The sequence below is a fragment of the Camellia sinensis genome, chromosome 2, assembly GCF_055761805.1.
Source record: "Camellia sinensis isolate YWXY chromosome 2, ASM5576180v1, whole genome shotgun sequence".
NCBI classification, from domain to species: Eukaryota; Viridiplantae; Streptophyta; class Magnoliopsida; order Ericales; family Theaceae; genus Camellia; species Camellia sinensis.
In genome coordinates this window covers 228,256,674-228,282,070 of record NC_138962.1, presented here as the reverse complement: position 1 = coordinate 228,282,070, position 25,397 = coordinate 228,256,674, and the positions used below count along the sequence as shown (strand labels likewise).

Sequence of the window (25,397 nt, the reverse complement as noted above, 5' to 3'; positions counted from 1 at the left end):
ACGGTAGTCTACAGAGGCACTTGTCAAGTGAAGAAGGAATTGATCATCGTACGAAAATTAGGAGGATTGCTAGAGAGGAAGCAGCTGCTCAGTTTGATAAAGAGAGAGATGACGCAGCTAAGGAAGCTGCAGACATGGGTTACATTCTTTCTGAGAAAGGATCTCATACATTTGAGATTGATGTGCCGAAGGACCATGCTAGTCGTCCATCAGGATTAGCAAGCTCTGAATCATTCTTCTCTATGGTTGAGCGACTGCACTGGCGAGATGATCACTGCATGGATACAGGTATTGAGTATGATTTGAAGCATGCAGATTTAGAGAAAGCATTTGGTGTAAAAATTCCTGGTTCGGCGGATAAATTTTGGTCTAGATTTATACCAGGGCCTATAAGATATAAATTCAATAGGAAAGCTAATGGGCAAGATAGATCTGTCATTGGTGTCGCAGCGAAAAGAAGAATTATTGAGCGCAGTGCATCAGCGACACGTTCTTACTTCCTGGGTCTATCACATGGGAGGTTTGACGATTCTAATCAGTCATCTGGAGATTATGATGTTTTGAATATTGAGACTCCTGTGGTGAAAAGTGAGGGTGATACTAGTGCCCGACCTTTATCAGGATGGGGCAGTTAACTTTGGAGGAGTGAAGAATCCTGAGCACGGAAAAGTTGAAGCTGCTAATGATTATTTGACTATTGGGGGAAAGTCAAGATTGGAGTACAAAACAAAAATTGGTCCTAAATATGAAGAAAAACCTGGAATCTAGCCTTTTCCAGGCGAATATCATATTAATAGTCTCAGTGTTTTACGCGATCCGTTTCTTATGACTGTAGGTAGACTGCTACAAATTAGAAATTCCAATGACGAATTTTCATCTATTCCTGGTGTCATGGGATTGGCAAAAAATGATGGTTCAGATGTACATGACAGAGATTTAGGAGCTGATGAGAAAAGAAAGTGTATTCCTTCACCGGTTTAAACAAAGAATGGAGGGGGAGATGAAATATCGTGGGTGGGTGGGGTGTGTGAGTGAGTGAGGGTAAACATGGAAGTAGATTATGGGTGGGGTGTGTGAGTAAGGGTAAACAAGATAAATCAAGTCAATGTGGGTTATTCATGATAATGGTAAGCCATGACGAAAGGGGTAAGAAAAATTGGGCATTGTATTATCGCAAGTATGCAGTACCAAAGAGGCAAGAATTGCATAAAATGAGTCTTCGTATAAAAAAAAAAAAATGGAAGTCATTTTTTATTTCACAAATCAAGTCCAATTTCTGGAGGGGTAGATGAGCATGTATGTACTCATACTGTCAATTATTTTAATCAATGATATAAAGAATACATATTAAAGCTCCCACATCAGTGTGTTATGCTCCTGTTTGCTGCTTAATCTAACAGAAGTACAGTAGTAGTTCCAATCCCCAAATCAGTTATTAAAGAGACTAATCTTTTCTTTTTTATTCCTCCCATGTTCTTGGGGTGTAAATGTAATTAAATGATGATTGATAATCAAATTCCTTTGCTATGTTTCCAGACAGACACCAAAATCAAGCTAAACAAATGGAGCGTAAATGAAAGTAAATGATGGTTGATAATAAAATTCCTTCGCTATGGTTTCCAAACAGACCAAAATAAAGCTTGAATTTGAAACCATTTTAAATGACGCATGTATTTCCTTTTGTGTATCAGAAGTTACCTATCATGCGTAAGCAGTGCTGTACTAGAGATTAAACAGCAAGTCCCGGCAATTCTCCATACCCATTTGGATTTTGTACTTTCTAGCCAGGGACTCGACCTGGTCATCACTCTTGTAGTCCATCTCTCGTATACATCACCTTCTGACCTTTTTTAGCATTTCCCTTGATGGTTCAAATCCTGAATTTACCTGCCCATGAGGTTGTCATACAATATATTAGTTTGGTTGCATGAACCAGTTGACTATGTAGAAACTAAAGCCAGCTCTCTAAAAACACGGGAAGAACACAGTTACCGTCTCATTGATAACAGAGAGAGCTGCTTTTTGGTCTCGCTTAATGAGATGAGTGTTAACAAACAGAGAGTATGTCGTCGAGTTTGGTTTCACGCCCTTACTTATTAAGTGGTCAAACACACTTGAAGCTTCAGATGTCTGCCACAGAAAAAAGACCATCACTAGTGCTAAAAAAGGTCATCATATCAAACACCTAGTTTATAAGGCATGTTTGGAAGGAGGTTTTCTTCCATTGTTTGTTGTGTGAGTGCGTGTGTGCATGTGTGTGGGCAGGGGGGAATAGGTGTCCACCATGTTGAGCTTTACAAACGCACACTTCAGAGCATTGTATGAATGGATGTTGGGGATCAACCCAAATGCGCCATCAATTGCTTCAAAAGTCTGGTAGGCCGATCAACATCCCATGTATTTGCACAACCTAAAATTATACAATTTAGTGCAGCAACAGATTTGTAAGGAGGATAAGCTTGGCTCAAATTCCCCAATTGATAGTAGACTTGAGTCACATTTCAACAGAACAAATCAATGACAAGCTAAAAAAAATTAAAATAATAGTAAAGTTGCATAACCAAGCAACACCATAAGAAAACAACAGAAACACTATCATTCCCAAGGTCTGAACCAGTCATCTCATCTTGTGAATAACACAATACAAAATGTGCGCACACAAAAAGAAAAGAAAAGAAATTAAAATTAAAATGATATATGATATATACATACCAGCGCTCATGTATACGGTAGGCAATTTTTCAACTATTTCTTATCAACATGTGTGGTATCCATTCTTCACAAAACTAGTAAATATTGTTTGATTCTTGTTTTCCACATGCAAAAGAAAAATAAAAAGAAGCAGGAAAGGGCAGAGAGAGGCTTTGTGTATTTCAAAATCTCTTTAGACTAATCAAATGAACAACAAAAGAACAAATAAAATGAACACCAATCAATTTACTTTTACCATCACTTTGAAACAAATTCAAGAGGTAATACGAGAAATGCTGACTCAACAAAACAGGACATTGCAACAATATAGAAAGTCAAAAGATGAGCCAGTATACACTAAAGTTATATGGTGTGTGAGGAATAAAAGACGTATTGAATCTAAAGTCACAAAGCCATCCTTGGAGCATGCCATAACCAGTGGACACAAAGAGGTAAATGGAGAGAGTAGATCCTCTTCAGCTTCCTTAGTAGAATTTCTGTAAGTAGTCTCAAACTCATGCAGAGTACTAAAGGCCTTCTGTAGATTCCCCAAGGAAGCATGGGCATATATCATAGCAGGGTAAGATTCTGGGTTTGGAACCTTCTTTTGGCGCAACGCACGCTTAAGGATTACCCATGATCCATCAAGGAGTTTAGCATTGTTCGTCCTGCTAGTAGTTCCTACTGCAGACACAACTAGTCCTTCATCTACAGAGAGCAGAACCGGTAGCTTTGCATTCTCACCTCATGCAATCGATTTGGCCATGAATTCCAGGGCATAATAAGCTAACTCGCTACTATCCTCTTCCATTGCAACATCTGCAATATAGTTGCACAGGTTCCTGGGTGGACAGAGGGCTTTGTTCTGATCCATTTTCTGATAATGCCCCAGAATGTCACATATTTAGAAAATGCACCAACTATGATAGAAAATTTAACAATTAACTAAAAGAAGATGTATATACCTTGCACCTCTCAATAATTGACACCAATGTATCCAACCTCCCCTTGTTAACACAATTTCGCACACATTCGGTAAACACGTTCACTGATAGGATATACCTAGATTTTAAAGTCAAATCTATATATTTTAGGGTAGCATCAATCTGGTCTGTCAATAACAGCATGCCAATGACCAAGTCATATGACTCATCATCAGGCAGAGATTCTTTATCAGTCTACAGCATCCTGATGACAACAAAGTAAACATCCATCCATCAGATAGTAAATGCATGAACGGAAAAGGATATTGGTTCCCAGCATAAGAGTAGGAGAAAACCTTCAGTACTAATATAGACTGGCATCGGAGGTTTATACAAATCAAGAAAATGCCAAATGGGGAACAAACTGCCTCTTCCATACTCACTCTCCTAAGAGGAAATATGTAACATAGCGCATAGGCTATGAAGCACAGACACTGACACGGACACGGACACGGACACGGATACGGACACGGGACACGGCAATTTCCAAAAAATGGGGACACGGACACGGCAGGGGACACGGCGATTTTTTTATATATATATATATATATATATATTTATGTGTTATGTAGATTTGTATTACATTCATTCTAAATCAAAATTAACAAACACTAATATAGTACCATTAATTCAATAAATATAAGAGAGGCAAAAGATTCAACATCCAACATCCAACATTAAATATAAGGGGAAAACATCCAACATCTAACATCCAACAATATTCTTCACAAAAACACTAAATAAGAGACAAAGAAGAAGAAAAAAAAGAAAAAGAAAAAAAGAAGTAGGCCTTTCAAAACTTCAAGTAGATCCAATTTCTTGCACGTCTTCATCATCATTAGCATCACCACCTTTTTCTTCGTTTGCACCTCCATCATCTGTAAACAACACAACCTCCATCTCAGGTTCATCAAGTGACAGATTTGCAACCTCAAGCATTCCAACATCATCAAATGAATCAAATGTGTCGCCCGCAATATCCCATAACTTGGTCTCTCCTTCATGGTATTGTGGGGTTCTCCTTGATAAAAGACGGAGGTTGCTATGAACAAAAACCAAGTCCTCTGCACGTTGGGGTGTCATCTTGTTTCTTCTCATTGAATGGATAAAAGAGTATATACTCCAATTCCTCTCAGCACATGATGAAGAAGAAGGTTGCACAAGTAGCCTTAAAGCCAAAGATTGAAGAGTGGGCGCAGATGCACCATGAACAACCCACCAACTATGAGGATCCATATCACATCTATCTCCAATGGAATCAATGTCAGCAAATGGCCCCTCTTTTGTTGAGAACTTAGCATACTCCAAATTTGCTTTAGTGCGCTCCATTGGATCATCAAAGAACCTTTTCAAGCACTTTTTTCTCTCAAGACAAACCTCCTCATCCCTATGTGGGGGAACTCGGCTTGGATCCTCATGAAGCCACACATCACTATAATATCTAAAATGACAAAAAAGTACTACTCATTATAAATGTGAAAGAATAATATTAAACTTAAATTAATAAAAATAGTAAATTATGTTGTAATCACCTTGGATTCAATGAGTGTGCCAAGCAATGAAGTGGTGTGTTGTTCTTGTTCCACCGGTCTACAAGAATCTGATGTACTACATTATAGAATGTAGACTCATCTTCTAGTCGCTTTCCTTCATGCTTATATATCACCATCTTCACTTTTTCTATCATTGTATCCCACATGTCATATACTAAGTGAAGAGAAGGTCTATCGGTGTCACAAACTCTAATCATGTCATAAATAGGAGCAGTAAAGGAAAGTATGTAGTCAACTTGATCCCACCAAAAGTCATCCAATAACTTATCCTTCACAAACTTGGCCTTGCCAATATCATCATCCCTATAACAACTCCATTTGTCACTGATTACCATTGTTTGGAGACCTTGCTTTATCAACTTGACCCTCTTAAGCATGACAATAGAAGAAGCAAAGCGTGTCTCGGCAACTGAAAGAAGTTTCAAACTCACAAACTCATTGTACATTGCCAACCTCATGGAATGATTACAAATAAAATTCTTGATCATCATCACATCACCCACAACCTCACTAATCCAATTACACTCTTCAAATGCAACTGAATTATTTTCCACATTCTTGGCAGCACAAATATTCTTCAAGGCAAGATTGAGGGTGTGCACAACACAAGGAGTCCAAAAGATGTGAGGAAATTGTGCTTCAACTAGGTGCCCGGCTGCCTTGCAATTTGCGGCATTATCTGTAATGACTTGAACCACATTTTTAGGCCCAACCTCCATAATTACTTCCTTCATCAAGTTGGAAATAAAATATTTGTCCTTTGTTTCTCCTGAACAATCAACCGCTTTAAGAAACATAGGCCCACCTCCGGTAACAGCCATAAAATTTATTAATGGCCTTCGTTGGGAATCACTCCATCCATCACTGACTATACTCACCCCCTTCTCTCTCCATGAGCCTCGAATAGGATCTAACAACCTATCAATGTTTATCCTTTCTTTTTGAAGCAATGTAGTTCTCAACATGTTATACCCAGGTGGTACATATCCTTGTATGTTATTATTTGCAGCAAAAGTAAATGCACTAACATAGTAAGGATTTCTTGCCAAATGAAATGGCAAGCCTGCTGAATAAAACATTCTAGCTATCTCACTATTTAGTCGTTCTCGAGCCCCAATGTTAAATGCTTTCATAACAGGGTCACTACTACTTCCACTCCCTAAAGCAGTTGACCTCTTCCTTTTTGATCCATATATCTCCTCTGGTTCATTAAAACATAAACCTAATGATGCACTTGAACTGGGAGGAGGCAATGGGACTTTCTTCAACCTAGAGTTTTTCAATTTCAACTCTGCTTCTGCAATTGCTCTCTCAAAATCTGCTTTATCCTTACTTGTTACTTTTGGACACACTTCTATTCCCTGATTTTTAATTTGCATCAAATGGGCTTTTACCCTAGTGTATGAACCTTTACGTGTAACCCGACAAAAGTTACATTGAAAAGTATAATTTCCCCCCTTTGCACCAGATTTTTCTAATCTAGTCACATATTTCCACAGTGGCTTATCATCTTCAGTATCAAAGGCAGATGTTGTGTTATTGGCAGAATTTGAACTAGACATTTTTCCTATAAATTAACATTAACAGTAGAAGGATAAATAAAAAAATAAAAAAAAAAAACAAAAAAAAGAGCTTAAATAAAATTTAAATAAAACAGAATTTAAACATATAATTAAAAAAAACATTCTCATCTAAATAAAGAGTTTAAATAAAAAAAACAAAATTTAAATACAATTTTATATATATACATATATATAAACATATAATTAAAAAAAAAAATTTCTTACATATATATATAAACATATAAACAAATAAAAATAAAAATAAAAAAAGAAAAGAAACTTACATATAATATATATAAAAAATAAATAAATAAAAGAGTCTTATTCATATATATCAAACTAAAAAATAAATAAAAAAAAAAGTTTACGTTTAACATATATAAACATAAAAAAAAAAAAATAAATAAAAATCAATCTTCTCAGTCGAAACCTGAGAGAGAGAGCGAAAGAGGAGACAGAGGCGAAAGAGAGAGAGCGAGAGACGCAGAGAGGAGATTACCTTCGAAGACGACTGGAGCGACTGAAGCGACTGAAGCCGCGACTGAGACGACTGGATCAGTGGTCTTCGATCGACGTCGGAGGGCTTAGATCGACGTCAGAGGTCTGCGATCGACGTCGGAGGGCTGCGAGTGAGAGACAGAGCTTCGATCAACTTCAGAGGCTTCGACTGAGAGAGAGGGCTTCGACTGAGAGAGAGAGAGTCTTTTCAGGTTTGATTTCACTCCTTCTTTACTCTCACTTGTTCGATTAGGGTTCCCCTTTTTTTTTTTTTTTTTTTTACTTTATAAATATTATACTTTGACCCCAAATAAATATAAAAAATTCAAAAACGAGCCCCGCCGTGTCCCATGGCGTGTCCAGAAATGGACACGCGTGTCCCCGCCGTGTCCCCGCCGTGTCCCCTTCCAAAAAAATCATTAAATTAAAGGGACACGCCATCTGGCGTGTCCCGTACGTGTCCACGGCGTGTCCCCGTGTCCCCGGCGTGTCCGCGTGTCGGACACTGCTACGGCATCAATTTTGGAGTGTCCATGCTTCATAGCGCATAGGTGTTCAAAGAAAAATTAAATGCATTGATAGCTCAACTACAATCACAACTTCTAAAATTTAAGGATGAGGAAAGGCAAATTTAACAAGTAGACAAATCGTGTGCCCAAAACTTATATCTAAGTTCACAACATACATGATAGTTACCTACTTTCGTGGCTGTAACATTGCTGTAATACTCCAAACAATGCGAGAACTCCCCATTAGCTCTCTGCCCCTCGCCCCCCAAAAGCGTAGGGCAAAGAGCCTATTAGGGAGTGAGTGATGGAAGCAATTTTTCATCACACTAATATATCAGCGTACTACATATTGTATTTCAACGATAGTATTACATAACAATATCAGTGATTTTCTGAAACCAATCAAAATTTTCCAACATAACAAGGAAATTTCTCAGGATGGAAAAAATAGGGAAACAAAACAGATTGCAGAATTACTTGATATTAGTAAACATAATTAAATAGATAACAAATTTATGGAGTTGAAGTAGCATAATCAAGCCGCGTCAGCTAATAAACCTTTGCTAGAAATCTATTGACAATCCTTTTTTTCCCTTCTATCTACCACAGATAATTAGTTACCTTCCTTGAGGGTTAACCCCCCCTTCCTCGAGTCATTATTTCATCAATATGTTATTCAGAAACCTGTTCAATAAGGGAAAACTGTGAAGGCAGCGGAAGTTAATCAATGTTGTGAAAACAACCAAGCAAATAAGTAATTATCTACATGCCTACCACGGATAAACATTAACAATCAAATGAACCATGTCTCCACCATTCAATCCAAAGAAATCACAACCTTTAAATGCAAAATACAGTCCCAACAAATCACATATGGGACATTGCGTGTCTCATTAGTTTCGAAAATTAGGGAAAACATTAATTCTGAAAATTAAGGAAAACAGAGATAGAAAAGTAGAGAAATTGAGTGAGAGAGAGAGAGAGAGGGAGAGAGAGAGGACCCATACCTGAATATACAAAACAGAGAAATCGAATAATAAGAGGCGCTGATGGAAGAGAACACGCGACACTAAAGAAGACGGGCGGACGGGCTCGGAGATATGACGTCAGTGGCGCCACTGAAGGAGAAGAACAGGCGACGTTGGCAGCGGTGCTGGAGAAGAACACGCTGAAGGAGGAGGACAAAGGGCTAACTCATGTTTTGTTTTGAGAGGGAGAGAGACAAAGATAAGAGAAAAACTCATAAACACAAAAATAAAAAGGGGGGAAAGTTGTAGTCTATTTTTTTTCATTACCCACACTATGGCGAAATTTTCCTCAACTACTTTCAAAAGCTAAGTGAATCAGAAAAGAATCCAAATGTGGCAGTTTTCTGTTATATCTCTATTAATTTGACTACAAATCATTAAAAGGTTGAAGATTTTGTTTTATTTTTGATAGGAATATTGTATCATCAGAATTTGGCAATTAATTGAATGAATCTAGATTGATTAACTGAACTCTCTCAACTAGCTTTTTGCAAATTACAACATATAAATATGTAATATCATTTGTTTTTTAGAGAAAGAGCTGTATAAATCATCCTTGACAAATAAATAAACAAATAAAAAAACTAACAACTAGAAAGATTTTTGCAAGGTCAAAACCATCAGTGTTCAAATGGTTACTATTGCAACCACCACAGGAGAAAACTGTTGTTAACTTTATTGTAAAATAACTAAAAGATTAGTTTATTATTTATTTATTTATTTATTATTAAGAGGGGTTACTAGTCTTCATGATATCTCTCATTCAAAATGGTTGAAAAAGGCGAATTGTGGTGGCTTGTCTTTTTAAAATTTTATCAGTACATTTTTTTAAAAATTTTTTTTTTGGGTGTTATGCACATGACTATACAGCACATTTCCACATTGTTTCCTCATCACTTTGTAATTTCTCATTTATTTATATTTTGATTTCTCAGCAGTTATTTGAAATATAAGAGTTTTTTTTAAGAGTTAGTTAAAAAGTTAATTTATTAGCTAAATTTATAATCCTACAATTTTCTCAACAATTATAGATCTAAATAATCACAGTAAACAAACAAAGAAACATCTAATCTTGTTGAATCCACAAGCTCAGATGCAATGCATACATATAATAGCTTTGGAAACTCCTTTGCAAAGGCTTAGCCGATGGTGACATCAACAAATCCCAGAGGCGATTCCTAGTCAATTTTGTCAGGTGGTGTGGTGAGGGGCTTAATGTATTTTTTCGCACAAAAAATTCTAATCAATTCACTGAGAGAATCTTATCTGTTCCTAAGCTTGTTTAAGTCTATAAAATGCTTCATTTCACAAAAACCAATTATCTTAACCAATTTTGTCCTAAATTTGTTTGTATTTTTACTAGTTTGCTGATATTGTAAAGATTGTTGGCAAGACCGGATATCATCATTTAATATGGTTTCCAAAACCTAGATAGAATATTTTGAAAGTAAATCACAAATAACTTTAATCTAACAACATTTTCTTTATGCAAATATCGAGCCACTTTAAGCATCTATAGTTTCCTTGTCCATAGAATATTTTGAAAGCAAATCACAAATGCTTCCAATATATACTCTCAACACACAAATTCACATTTATTTCTTACACGGTTCCATTTATTTGGTTTTGCTATTATAAGTGTGTGTATATAACACATGTAGCTACAAAACTAAACAAAGGCAAATTAGGTGGAGAAACACCTTTTTTTTCCATAACATTCGAGATTGAATGAAAGATTTCTGCATACTTGAATTGGAAATTAACGAAATCCCTAGCATCAAAATTCAAAAGTCTTGCAATCATTTTCTCATACTTCCTCAGCAATCAAACAGTTGTAAAAACAAAAATTGGGTTTCCAGAAAGAGATAGATACCTTCTAACACAGTCACTGAGAATCTGCTCGATTTTCTCACACTTTCTGATGAATTTGCCAGGCTCGACTTCTTCGGTTGTGCAGTGCCATTTGACGATCTTTGTGGTGGAGCATCGATCGTCAGATCTAGGGTTTGAATTATCCTCCTCGGCTTCGTCATTCTTCCACACCCAACCCATTCCAGATTCAAGATTGCAAATCGCAGTTGCACTTGCAGTATTGAATTCAGATGCTGGCATCTATGGAGGAGGTAATTAAATATCGGCCAATTAGGGAAAGCAAAGACAGAAAAACAGAGAAATTGAGTGTGAAAGAGAGGACTCATACCTGAAAAGAGAAAAAATAGATAAATAATCGAATAAGCGACGCTGGCGGCGCTGACGATTGCTCAGAGGAGAACGCGGTGATGTCGGTGGCGGCACTGAAGGAGGAGAATGGGTGATGTCAATGACGGCACTGAAGGAGGAGAACAAGCTGAGGGGGGGGTGAAGTCAATGTTTTACAAGAGAGAAATGAAAGGAAACAGAAGCACCCAAAAACAAAAAAAGGGGGATATAGTGGGTTCTTTTTTTCATTCCGTCAATATCTTTAAGTTTTGCTCCAAAATTAATTTTTTCACCAAAAATTTTAAAATATTAAATTTATTGACAACGAAAATATATTTCTCATTAAATAGTTTCAAAATATTTAAAATTAATTTTTTTAAAATATTTTAAATTATTTGTGACGAAAATATATTTTTCACTAATAATTTTAAGATAAATTAAAAACACAACCCTTGAGGTTTGTTTGAAATATAAATTGTCCCCTGTGATTCTAAAAATTACATCCCGCTCCTTAAGGTTTTTAATTTCATAATGAATAACTCCTTTTATTAATAAAACATCAAATTAATTAATAGTTTTTAATGATGTTAAAATTTTATTTTAATTAATAATTCAGGTAATTTTATTATTATATAGGGCAGTGGTTAAGAATTTTATTTTTTCAGTTAATTCTAATAAATAAAAAAATTTGACAAGGGGGTATTTGTAATTTTTCAAACCACAAGAGACCATCCGTATTTTAAGTAAATTTCAGGGAGTGCATTTGTAATTTACTCATAATTTTATAATTGGTGACAAAATTTTTTCTCACCAAAAATCACAAAATTTTGGCACCACCCAAAAAAATTAGAGGAAAACCTTTAGTGACGAAATTTAATTTTTCCTCACTTAAAAAGAAGTATTTATTGACGAAAATAAATTTTGACACCTAATATTTTTACTTTTTTATTATATGTGACAAAATTTTATAATTCGTCACGGATTATTCTTATTTAGTGATTAAATTTATTTTCTTCACTACTTTTCATCACCATAGGTTACTTAAAGAGCTAATTAACTTGTGCTTTGTTCAAAGAGAGAGAGAGAGAGAGAGAGAGAGAGAGTGTGGAGAACTAACAAAAAAAAAAGGAAAAAAGGTTAGTAGTCTATTTTTTTTCATTACCGCCCAATATGTCAAAAAATTTCCTCCAAAATTAGTGACAAAATAATTTCCTCACTAAAAAGTCTCAAAATATTAAAAATTATTAGTGACAAAAATATATTTCTCACCAAATGATCTTAAAATATTCAAAATCAAGTTTCTCAAAAAATATATATATAAAATTATTAGTGACGAAAATATATTCCTCACTAATAATTTTATAATTGGTGACAAATTTTTTTCTCACCAAAAGTCTCAAAATTTTGGGGCCAGCCAAAAAAAATTAGTGGGAAAACTTTCGGTGACAAAACTTAATTTTTCCTCACCTAAAAAAAATATTTGTTGACGAAAATAAATTTCGTCACCTATTATTTTTATTTTTTTTATTATATGTGACAAAATTTTATAATTCGTCACGAATTATTCTTATTTAGTGAGAAAATTTATTTTCTTCACTACTTTTCGTCACCATAGGTTACTTTTGTTGTAGTGAATTGTGGCACCTCATTCCACTATTCGGCCAATGCCACATCACAACAATCTCATACATTTTTATCCCAAGATATGAGTAATCATTTAATCAAAGCCTTTTTGACAATATAAGACCTTATTAATTAAAATACTTGTTCTTATTAAATGTAGGTTCACCCTTCAAAGAAAGAGAAGAAGAAGAAGAAGAAGAAGAAGAACTACCAAGATAAAAGTTCGATGTCCCTTTCTTTGAATGTAAAGTTTTCCTTTCTTTGATTTAACGAGGTAACAAGGTAAACCATTTTTCTGTGATTAAAACATTAATGAAAACTAATCTAGTTTAGAGATTTTGAAACCAACAACTTAAGCAACCGTTATGACATTCGTTAGTTTTATCTTTACTTTGTTTCTGTTGGAAAGGATGAAGAAAAGAATATGTCAATTGAAGTATACTACAAATACCCCTGTTAATTAATACCACAATTTCCTTTGATTGCATGGTTTGGGTAGTGGGTTTGAACTTCCCACATCCATTAGTTCTTGCCAAAATTATTCTTTTATTTCATGAATATTAAGACCTTTTCATTTCAATGTTAGGCACATGAGAAATCTTTTCATCTCATGATGATTTGCTACAAACCTGAAAGGTTGTCGCAATTATCACATTTGTTAACAGTTTGGATGCTTATCCAGTTAGATATGTTATTAAGGCCATAAATTCCAACTTTGAATAATAGAAGAAGATAATAGAACAATTTGTCTATTTATATGGTTTTGGTGTAATAAACTATCAGATTTATATTGAGTGATTAAAGAGTTTATATTGAAGAAAGAAAAAAAAAAAACAGCAGCTGGGAAAAAAATCATGGGATTGCAAATTTCAGAGAGCTTGGAATTCAACTTTGGGACCTATTTTACATATCTTAGAGCATTAAATGGCTACTTGAACTAGAAAAATATGCCATACTTCCATTAAATTTTTTTTTTTTTTTTTTTTTTTTTGAGACCGTTGTCATTTTTGTTGTACTACACGATTACATCTCCTGTAATTTGTAATGAAGGCTATGTTCCTCTTTGATTTGTTACTAATCGATTATCCATCGTCTACATGTGGATGATGAATAACAGGATACTGCAATCTAATATGTGGCTTATCTAGCTAAAAAAACTAATGAAGTTACAATGTGAATTTTGTTCTTTTCAGTCACTTTTATCTGTTGGCAACTTGGCATTGATTTATTTTTTCTTGACATTATAAATTGTTGGGCCTAAGAATTGTTCATATTTTATATTCCTCGGCAACTAAGAAGCATGGACATAATACGGACAAAAAAATTTTCAAAAATATAGGGCACAATACATCGGGACACGTGCAAAACATATAATTTTATATAATTGTTATGTCATATTTTTTAATATTATATGTTTATTCTATATCAAATACTTATTCTCATCAAATTTCATCAACCTTGGTATGCTTTTTTGGTGAGAAAAAAAAAAATTTAAATGGGTCCCCAACATATCCTTAGTGTGTCCCAGCATGTCCCTAGCATGTCCGACACATCTGGAGCATGTCCGAGCGTGTCCGACACATGTCAGACACCTGGAGAGGTGTCAGTGCGTCATATCTCAGCAAGTTTCATTTTAAGTGTTAATGTGTTACTTTGATCTGAGCATTTTTGTTTGTTTTATTGGGCAAATTGCAAATAAGTGGAAGAACGAAAAAGTAAATGCAATTTCATGGGAATCTTTTTGATGCAAGTATAATTTGTGAAATTGCACAAATATGACTTGCACCAAAAACATTCGATTAAAAGTGCAAGTATTATAAGTCCCATGTTTTTGCAATTCCCCTTATTTTATTTTGTTGTATAGGGGCGGTTTGGGGTTGTTGGTCTTGCCTTCTAAAGTTGAAATGTTACATGTACATAAAAGTGATTCAAATATGGATTCCTCTTGTATTTTGAACATAATTTCTTACTTCTCCCCATTGACTGATCTGAAAAATCATCATCGAATCTAATGCCTTGATTGACACTTTCAGGTGCGTGATCTTGTAGAAACATCAAAGAAATATAGCTGTTTAAATTAAGTTACTCGATGTTGATGTCAAAAATGATACAGTGAGAACACCAGGAAGTCTTTCACGTAATCTGCGTAGAGTTAGGCAGGGTCTTGACCTCATTAGAGCTTTATTTGAAATTTGTTGCCTGAAGGGTATGTTTCACTCTTTTCTAGAATCTTTCTTTTCTCACATCTAATAAAATGATTACTGGCACTTGTAAGTTTGAACTTTGTATGACCTGTTCATGCTTCTTTACATACCACGTGCTTTGGTGATACATCTTATTTCTCCATCATATATTGTGAAGAATTTTTTTGGTCTCGATTAATATTCTTTTATTCCTTTGTGCTGTGTTTCTTAACCTTATGCCTTGGCTGCCATATTTGCAATAGTGTTTTAACTTAACAATCTAAAAAACAGTGATTTTGAATCTCTAGTAGGGCTCGAAAATTTGCAATATAAGTTCATTTTTTTCCCATCCAAAACCTTCGAACCCAAATTGCTATCCCTTGATTACTTTTTTTTTTTTTTTTTTTTGCTTACAAACTCAGTTGATCTTTATCCCCGTTGCCAATACTATTTTATTTTGGTAAATTTGATTGCAGTTTATATTCTGATGCAGGCATGTAGACTAGTGAGAACTACAGCTTCTATGCTAAAACATGATTTTTGGATATGTTATTTTGTGGTTAATGTTAAAACATGATTTGTGAATATGCTATTTTGTGGTTAATATTAAAACATGATTTGTGGATATACTATTTTGTGGTTAATGGTGATTGGATATTACATTGAATGGAAAAGTGAATTACTATTGCATTTACTATTTGAATGAGAGTTATTGTTTCATATTAATGCTATTTTTCAGTTTTATTACAGGTATTTTTTTAGTTCAATAACATAAAATTAGCACAATTTAAAATATATATATATATAAAAAAATATCACGGCATTTCTAAAAATGCCGCTATAATGGTTAGATTTTTAAAATAAAAAAATATATATGATGGCATATTAAAAACATCACTAAATATTATTGTAACGTCACGCTACCGTTAAGTACAACATTTGGCGGCATTTTAAAAAACGCCGTCTATACTAATCTAAAGATGTTTTTAAAGCATCATAACACTATAACGACGGCCACATCTTCGGCATTTAGTATTAAACGTCACAAAGAGAATTAGCGACATTTTTCACACCTATAGCGGTGTTTTTCAAACACAGCTATCTTCTATCTTCATTTATTTTGTCTCCCTTTTGTTTATGATAAATCTATGGGCATAGAATCAATCGCATACAACAATTGTAGCCATATATATATATATATATATATATGTATCTATCAAATGGTAGAGCTTGTTGATAGTTACATTTATGTTCATAATACTGATATTACGAAATGATATATTGGATGGATATATATCATGTATATGCATGGATCTTAAAAGAAAAAATTTGGCATATGTTTATGAATTTTATAACAATGAGGGAATGAGGGACCAGCGGCAAACAAATGCTCTTCTAATTGAGGTTATCTAATAGATTTAACTTATTATATAATCGTGTACCACTCTAATAGTAAATAAACATATAACCATTTTACTTAAAATATATATAGTAAAAAAAATGTGCTTACATATACCTCCTTGTGTAAATAATCATTAATTATTACACTTATTTTTTATGTGACTGATTATTTTTTTTTATTATTATTATTACTACTATGTTTTTGATATATATTTAATGGGATTCGAAGGTTAATTTGAACCATAATATGGCAAAAAAAAGGGTTTGTACCATAACTATCCAAAATAGAATTCTAAAGTTAAACCTTTTACATGAATTAGCTTTATACAATTTTAACTAAAAATTTCTGAAAATGCTATATATATGAGTAATGTTAAAAACCCTAATTAATATGTCAAGTAACACATCAATTAAACTACAAGATATATATGTGAATTTTCACAACTTAACATTTTTTTTGAACTGACAATTTTCACAACTTAACATGAGTGTACATAATATTATATCTAATTAGTCTGTTAATTAATATACTAATTAATATTTATATCATTATTCTATCTATCTATCTATATATATATATATAGCATATCACGATACTAAAATTTGAATACAACATTTTTGTTCCGATTTACCTTTAAAAGGGTGATGATGACTTCTTTCATTTCTCCATCAATTCATGTTTATTGTTTTACCTTTTACACGGTCAATGTCAAATTTGAATAAGATGGATGGAGAGTTGTATGCGGCTACATATACTCTCGGGTTGGAAATAGTTCAATTCGATCAACGTTGGAAGTAATTTTAGTATCAAATCGATTTTTTTAATTTTGATGATTGATGAACCAACACAGCGATTTGATTTTATTATGTAGGAGAGAGATTTGCTTAAAAATTTATAAAATTTTACATTAAAAATAAATGAATAAAATATATAAAAATTACTCTATAAATATTTTCTCTTTAATTTTTATCACAAAACTATATTATATTAGTCACTCATCATATAATATTTAAAAAATTAAAATATATAAGTTTTTAAATATAATTGTGTTGGATAATTGTTAACCATCAAATAATAATAATAATATATATATTTTTTCACTTTCCACAAACACTTACAAATTCTTGTAAAGAATTGTGGCACTACAAAATAAAAGTACAATTGAGTCCTCTAATTGGTTTTGTTCTTTTTTTTTTTTTTGGCAAGGACAGGTGCTAATTAAAAAGTTAAAAAATGATACATCAATTTCATTTTGTCAATTCTTCTTTCTCATTGCTAAAAAAAACAAAAACAAATACTACATACATAAAGGACCACCATAAACAATTTGAAACAGATGAGGTAACCATCTCTGTGAGTGGCCATCGTGACTTCTCTTCTTCTCTCATCTTTGAACCAATTAATAATAATAATAATAATAATAATAATAATAATAATAATAATAATAATAAAGGCACTGATCTGAGATATTCCATTCCATATGGAGTATCTATGATAGAGGAAGTTTGACCGGGTACCTATGAATGCAGTCACCCCATGGGCTAGCTTTCAACTGAGTAGCAGTAGCAGGAGCAGGAATCTCCCTCAAGGCTTTCCAAACAGCGCTGTTACACTTGAAGCCGGAGCCAAAAGCAATCTGCCAAACCCGGTCCCCTCTGGAAACCCGGCCTTTGGCTTCGGTATAAGCCAATTCATACCATAAAGAGCTGCTGGAGGTGTTCCCGAAGCGGTGCAAAGTCATCCTGGAGGGCTCCATGTGCCACTCAGTCAAGTGCAAGTTCTTTTGCAACTCATCAAGCACCGCTCGACCGCCTGCGTGAATGCAGAAATGCTCAAAAGCCAATTTAAAATCAGGTATATAAGGTTTCACCTTCACTTTGAACAACTTTTTCTTCACCAAAGTAAGGAAAAACATCAATTGTTCCGAGAACGGGAGCACCAGAGGCCCCAATGTCGTTATGTTGGTCTTCAAAGCGTCTCCCGCCACCGCCATTAGCTCGCGAGCTAGCGAAACTCCCACTGTGCCCTTATCATCTTCTCTCTGGTACACGCAGTTGTAGCTGTTGTCGTCAGCACCTTTATGGGTTCGAACCGTGTGGACAAGCTCGTACTTGGACCGGACCCTGTCCTTAGCCTTGTTGGACAGAAGCATGGCTGCTCCGCCCATGCGGAAGATGCAGTTGCACAGAAGCATGGACCGGTCATTTCCGAAGTACCAATTCAGCGTTATGTTTTCGGTGCTCACTACCACTGCGTATGTGTTTGGGTTTGCTTTTAGGAGCTGTTTCGCAAGGTCGATTGATATTAGACCCGCACTGCAACCCATTCCCCCCAAATTAAAGCTGTTTATGTCCGGCCTAAGCTTGTAATGGTTCACGATCATGGTCGACAGAGACGGGGTTGGACAGAACAAGCTGCAATTCACGATCAGAATCCCAATGTCCTCCGGTTTCACTCCCGTTTTGCTGAACAGCGAGTCCACTGCTCCGAACATCACCGCCTCCGCCTCCGCCCGGGCCTCCTTCATGCACAGATTGGGCGGTCTGGAAGTAATCCCTCTAGGTAGATAAGTCTCGTCTCCCAGACCGGACCGGGTAGATATTCGCCTCTGGAACTGAACCATTTCTTCCTCGAACGAACCGCTCTCCTCAGTCATGCTCAAGAAGGATTCCACGGACATTTTGCGTTGGTCTTCGGGTTTGTAACAAGCGAAGTCCACGAGATAGACGGGTCTGGGCCGAGTAGCCCAGTAAAGGGCGAAGAGGAAGAGCAAGACGATTGAACCGATAAGGGCGGTCACGGTGTCCAGAAGAGCGGTCTGGTTAGTCCATAATTCAGAAATCCGGTCCAATCTTAGACCGCAAAGCTGAACCAGAGTGGCAATGAACAATGGTAAGACAACAACAAACATGACAACTGTCGCGAAGTTGCATGAGTAGCCATACCCCAACTTCACGTATTTCAGCTTCACCGACTGTAAAAAGTCCGGCAATCGTTGATGGATTTTGATGACAACGGACGATGAGTCCTTAAATGCCATCTCCGCCGTCAATCTCTCCTTATCCATATCGATGCTACCCATCTTCTCTCTCTCTCTCTCTCTCTCAATCTTTCTCTTTCTAAATCTTTTTATAGTTGTGATGTGAGTTGAAATTGTGTGTTTTGCTTGGGTTCCTAAACAAAGGAGAGTCTATGGGAAGCTAAACAAAGGACAGTCTATGAGAAGCGGATGAGCTAATTAACCTTCCAAGAAAAAACAATTGAAGAAATTGAAAGCAAGCACAACACGCTTGTTGGAGCAGCTTAGCTTGGTTAGCGGTGGAGAAGAGAGCATTTTAAAGAGAGGGAGTTAGGAGAGAGAAACAAACGCTACTTGAATAAATTAATTAGGATATTGTTATTCATATAAATTTTTTGGCCGCAATGATATAACACCAAAGATCTTTTAGTGTATTTTTTTCTAAAATTTTCTAAAATGGTATATTGTGTGATTGAGATTTAATGTTAAAAAATTGATGTAACTTGTTCTTAAATCTCAACCACATAATGCATTACTCTAGAAAAGTTTAAGAAAAAAAAACTCTAAAGGATCCTTACTCATGATATAGGGCTATTTTGAAATGTGGTTGAGAGTAATCTTTTAGTTTTTAACATATTTTGTATTATATTATTTTTCATATTTTTTATATATATTTTTTTAAAAAGTTAAAAAAAGTATTAAAAAAAATTCATTTTTAACCATTTTTTCAAAACAATTCGTACTTGTGGTATTTTTATACGTAAGAACATTACTATTTAAATAAAAAATTAGATTTAATTTTCAAGTTTAATGATGTGACAATTAATTAGATATTAAAGATAACACTATATTTCATATCTTCTCCATTTATCAACTAATCTTATTATTTATAAATCATTAAATCTAGAAAATGAGTCTAGATTGTAAACTTGTATATCATTTTCCTTATGTGTAATATAATCCACGGATAAAAAATGTACACATAATTTTATCACAAAATCTAGCAATAACAATTTTTAAAGAGTACTACTAGACAAATAGAAAATTAATACATAATGATGTGTCAAATTTTAATTTTATTAGACAGCTTGTATTTGAAAATATTACTGTCACATTATTGCATTTAAAATTTCAATATAAAAAGTCTGTAAATATAAGTCACAGATTTTACTTTTAAAGTTACAAAACTCAACACTGCCAATAAAACTCTATTATTCTGAAAATAATTTTTGTAATATATATATATATATATATCTGTTTATATACAAAACTATTGGAATAAATAGGGGACACTCCGGCTTACAAGAAAGCTACTAGGAGTTACTTGATGGTCATCATTTAATTTGGTGAGCAGTTCCGAGAAAGGATAGATAGCTCAACAACCAAAAGCTACAAAAGAGTGGAAAAAGAAAATAAATAAAAAAGGAAAACCAAATATATAGGTTGTTTGACAGAGGTGGTGTTGTTGAATGTTGGAGGAAGGTGGTCACTAATGGTGAGGGTGGAGGAGGACAATTGACCAAGTGGCCATGTGAGAATGTGAGATTTCGTTCAAGCAAGCAAATCTTATAAGAAGTGTAAGAGGACCTTTCATTTTCTAATTCCATGTTAGTTTCCAACTTTTCACATGCATGCACCAAAGCATATTAAACATATAATTAATGTAAAAAAGGACCCTACGTAAATTTAAAATTTCACCTTTTTTTTTAATTATTAATTTTCTTTGTTGCTTTTTTTTTTTAAATACTTTATTAGTTTTAAGAATTACTTCTTTTTTTTTCGGTAATACTCGAAAAGTTGCGAGTGACTAAGTGGTTGAAAGATGGATAGATAGATAACACTGGACAAATAAGTGAATAAGTAAGTAATACGTGTATAAATATATGACATTAAAATTGATAAACAATGATAGGGTTTGGACAAATTTGTGTCATTTTGAATAAATAGATTTTTTTTACCTTAAAAGAATAAATTTTATATTACAAATAAATACTCCAATTAGTTCAAAAAATTTTGTATTAATTTGTTAAGTTCTAGTAGTAGAGAATTTCTTTCCATGTGGTTTTGTTTTTTATTTTGGTAGTGTTTTGGTAGACGACTATACCATTTTATTAATATGGCAAGTATGATATAACATTGTAGGTATTAATGTGATACTTCAACGTAACGGAAATGATATAACACTTTAAAAAAACTAAAACTTCCTTAATGTATTTTTTTTAAATGTAACATGTAATACTCTAACGTGGTGGGTATGATGTGATACTCTAAAAAAATAAAAAATTTCTTAATGTACTTTTTCCAAATGTAACATGTAACACTCTAACGTGATGAGTATGATGTGACACTAACAAACTATTTAATGTATTTTTTTTAAATGTGACATTCCAATATAACAGACAAATAAGTCATTTTACAATCAAAATAACTAAATAGATCATAAGAAAAAATATGACACTATATACATTACAATCCCCCTTAAATTTAAGTCTATTAACCAATTTATTTTATTTATTTATTTATTTTTAAATTCAAACAATTTTTTATTTGGTTCGACACAGATATGCCGGGAGTTATTTATTGGAAATTTTAAAAAGCCGGTGGGTGTAGGTGACTGGCCATCAAGAAACATTAAATGTTGGGGGGAGAGGGGGTCAAAGTTGGCAGACGGGAACTCAACTCTCTCCAAAGACCCCAAATCAACCCATTATTGGATAATGGTAAATTAAATTAACGGTTCCTCTAGTTTAAGGCTTGTATTATTTTATTTTTTAATTTTTTAATTATAATATATTTAATTTTAAATTTAAATCTTATTTTAAATAAAAATAATTAGAGATATTATTAAATTTTTCAAAAATAAAATCATTAATTTCATAAAATATAAATTAATTTGACAAAAATAAATGTTAAAAAAATATTTTTAAATTTTTTAAAATTATTTCTACCCACTAAAGATAAAATTATGTAAAATTGATAAATCTTTTAAACATTTATTTATTTATTTTTACTAAGGCGTCGTTTGGGAACATGTTAATTTAGTAACTTTTTGGCTATTTGGCTAAAAAGGTAGGTAAAAAAAACTTGTATGTTTGGGATGACTTTTTGGCTAATTACGAAAAGATGTGCAAAAAGTAGAGAGAAAAGAGAATATTTGACTTTTTGGTATGGGTTGTTGGCTTTTTGGCTAATTTAGTAACTTTTTGGCTAATTGGCTAAAATAGCCTCTTGCCAAACGAGGCCTAAATTAATTTTTATTATATATCTGGATGATAATAATGTAATGAGTGATTGTTTTTGCTTTTATTAAATTAGTTTTTATTTTTTCAAAAGTCAAATATGACGGCAATTTTTATATCATTATTAAACCAATCCATTAAATCAAAAAAATCTAAAACTAAAAACATTTAATATATTAAATATACCAATTACACATTAAAAATTTAACAATTACCCATTTCATAATCATCATCTAAACATATAATAAAAATTAATTTGATAAGATAAATAAATAAAAAAATGTCTAAGAGATTTATCAATTTTATATAATTTTATCTTTGATAGATATAAATAATTTTTAAAAATTTAAAAATATTTTTTTGATATTTATTTTTGTCAAATTGGTTTATATTTTATCAGATTAACGATTTTGCCCTTGAAATTAGGTAATGATATATTTAATTGTCCTTATTTGGAATAAGATTCAAAATTCAGGATAAAATATATCACAATTGAAAAATTAAGAATCAAAATGATACGAGATCCAAACTATAGGGACTGTTAGTGTAATTCATCCTAATATTACACTATACAAATTTAAAAAATAAAAATAAAAATACACATTTTTTGTGGCGGATGGTGCAACTGAATTGATGTCTTTTATTTTAGAAAAATGTTAGGACCACATAGAAAGAATTTCTTTTTTCTTTCCTATAACTTTTTATGTGAAATTAAAATTTTCTTAATATATATAATAATGTGCAATATCGATATAAGATAAGTTGAGAGATAATAGATTAATATGGTTTGATCATATTCAACGAATACTAACATAGACAATAATAAAAAGATGCGATATAATAACGGTAGATAGAAGTATTAGGGGACGTAGTAGATCTAAATTGACGCTGTCTAGCGTAGTAAATAAATATATAAATTTATTTAATTTAACTAATGAAACGACTTTGACAGAATCGTATAAAAAAAATGAATCATGCAACCAATCCGATTTAATAAGACTTAAGATTTGATTTGATTTGAATTTGGATTATATAATAATGTGTGTAAGTTGGTCAATATGACACGTTTGACACATTGCACGTTGTCAAGTTTGTTAAACAAAAAAGTAAAGCACAAAAAAAGTCCAAGCCCAACACCCCAGCAATGACAACCCTGTGTGGGTTGTCTTAATGGTTTTAAATTTCTTTCTATACTCTAATTCTGTACTATGATTGTGAAAAAGTTTTGGATTGTGCAAACTTGAGGCTGATCTAGCCGAAAGCAGATGCTGTGTGAGTGAAAATCTGACCACACTGCTTATTTAGTGATCAACTGGAGAACACAGGCAGAATAGATGGCTTCAGCAACCTGTAACAGAAGGAAAAGGTTCCGGCGGTGGTTCTTCCACCCGGGGGCACTCCGACGATCAAGTCAGTATATCTCTCAAAGATAATCAAGTGCTAAACTTAATACTCAAAACATAAATTGCATACTTTAGACCCACGGGGGTGCCTCTCTTTTATAATATATTCAATCCAAATCCTACTAGAAGTATGACTCCTATGAGCTCCAATTCAGTGCTTACTTTGGACTCCTTAAGAGATAAAGATAAACTCCCTAAGAGCTTTATCCTTATCTTGGTTAAGTCCCCTCTTCGTCTTAGGACTCTTGTCCCTTATTCGCTTATCTCGGATTCCGATATCTCCGGAGATAACCTCGGCAACTCCGAGATCATCTCGGCTTAACTACCACGACACGTGGCACCTCGGCTGACACGTCGGCGTCACCATGCCACGTGTTGGTATTCAGAAAATATATCCCCACAACTTCCCCCTAGGTTATATTACCTCGGCATTCTGAGGTGATGAAACCTATATCGATATTTCGACATTTCTTTTCTGAGTAATGGCTCAAAAACTGTTTAGCCGAGAAAATCCACTTCCAGCCGATGTGTTCTCTTCGGAGAACAAGGTTTCGAACGTACTCTCCCACGCGCATGAGCTGTCATGCACTTCTAACCGTTCCCTTCAAATGCTTTATTTTTATTGGCCCGTTCCTGCGACGCGCCTTAAGGCTGTCTTTTCATCCGTCTGCGCTGTCTGACGTATCCGGCGCTCCAGGCGTAATAAATGCCCTATTTTTGCCGCCGTTTCAAGTTTTTGACAAAACTTTTCTTTGCCTCTTTCTTTCTTCACTTTTTCATTCTGATTTCTTGCTCTTTCTCTCTCCGAAAGCTCTTTTTTCTTCGAATCTGCCATTGCTTCAATCTCTCTTCTGAAACTGTCTTTAATCTTCTATTCTTGCGAAGCTTTCTTTGCTGTCACAACCGATATCTGATCTCGGCGAATATTGCCCCGGCTTCATTTGTTCTGGTAAGATTCTGTTCCCTTCTCTCTTAGTTCTCTTTATGTGCTTTCGTCTGCCTGTTGTCATTATTGCTTTTGTTCAAAGTCTTGGATTTGTTTGTATCTTGAATCGTGGCTACATCTTGAACACTTGCACTATTTCACCACTTTTCTTGCCACTGTTCTTGATTTTTTCACTTCTGTATTTTTTTCGTTTCTGAGAACCATACCTCTGTTCTTTGATTCTGAAGCATCATCGTTTTCTGTTTTTCGTATCTGTCCCAGATCTGTGCCTTCGATCTTGATCTTTATAGTTCTTAGGCTTGGGATTTGTGTGTAGAACCTTTAAGTTTTAGGGAAAACTGAAACAAGCCTTATCAGTCCTTTCCTAGGCCTTTGTCGAGGTTTTTGCAATCCTTCTAAAATGCCCATCTCCTGAAACACATTCCTCTTTGTTTAGGCCGACGTAATGGGTATGTGGAGGCATAGGGTAAATACCCCAACAAAACTCGAATACTTTCGGCAGGAGTTTTCCATCCCATCCGATGTTCACCTCAGAATAGCTGGGGATGACGATTCCATT

The 25,397-nt window shown here is 33.9% G+C and overlaps 2 protein-coding genes and 1 pseudogene across 2 annotated transcripts; all 3 read right to left on the bottom strand.

Annotated features, from left to right (window-relative positions):
- Positions 1-2,992: 2,992 nt before the first annotated feature.
- On the bottom strand, positions 2,993-3,905 carry LOC145819469 (pentatricopeptide repeat-containing protein At1g26460, mitochondrial pseudogene; annotated as a pseudogene).
- Positions 3,906-4,281: 376 nt separating this feature from the next.
- On the bottom strand, positions 4,282-6,321 carry LOC145820702 (putative transcriptional regulator tpeD). Its single transcript, XM_082917243.1, has 2 exons — positions 5,207-6,321; positions 4,282-5,115 (listed from the first exon to the last, which is right to left on the bottom strand). The coding sequence occupies exons 1-2, from the start codon at positions 6,304-6,306 to the stop codon at positions 4,476-4,478; spliced, it is 1,740 nt and encodes a 579-aa protein (XP_082773369.1). The 5' UTR covers positions 6,307-6,321; the 3' UTR covers positions 4,282-4,475.
- Positions 6,322-17,288: 10,967 nt separating this feature from the next.
- KCS1 (3-ketoacyl-CoA synthase 1) lies at positions 17,289-19,702 on the bottom strand. The gene has a single exon (XM_028207355.2). It carries the CDS (start codon positions 19,311-19,313, stop codon positions 17,721-17,723), a length of 1,593 nt encoding a protein of 530 aa, XP_028063156.2. The 5' UTR covers positions 19,314-19,702; the 3' UTR covers positions 17,289-17,720.
- Positions 19,703-25,397: the final 5,695 nt, after the last annotated feature.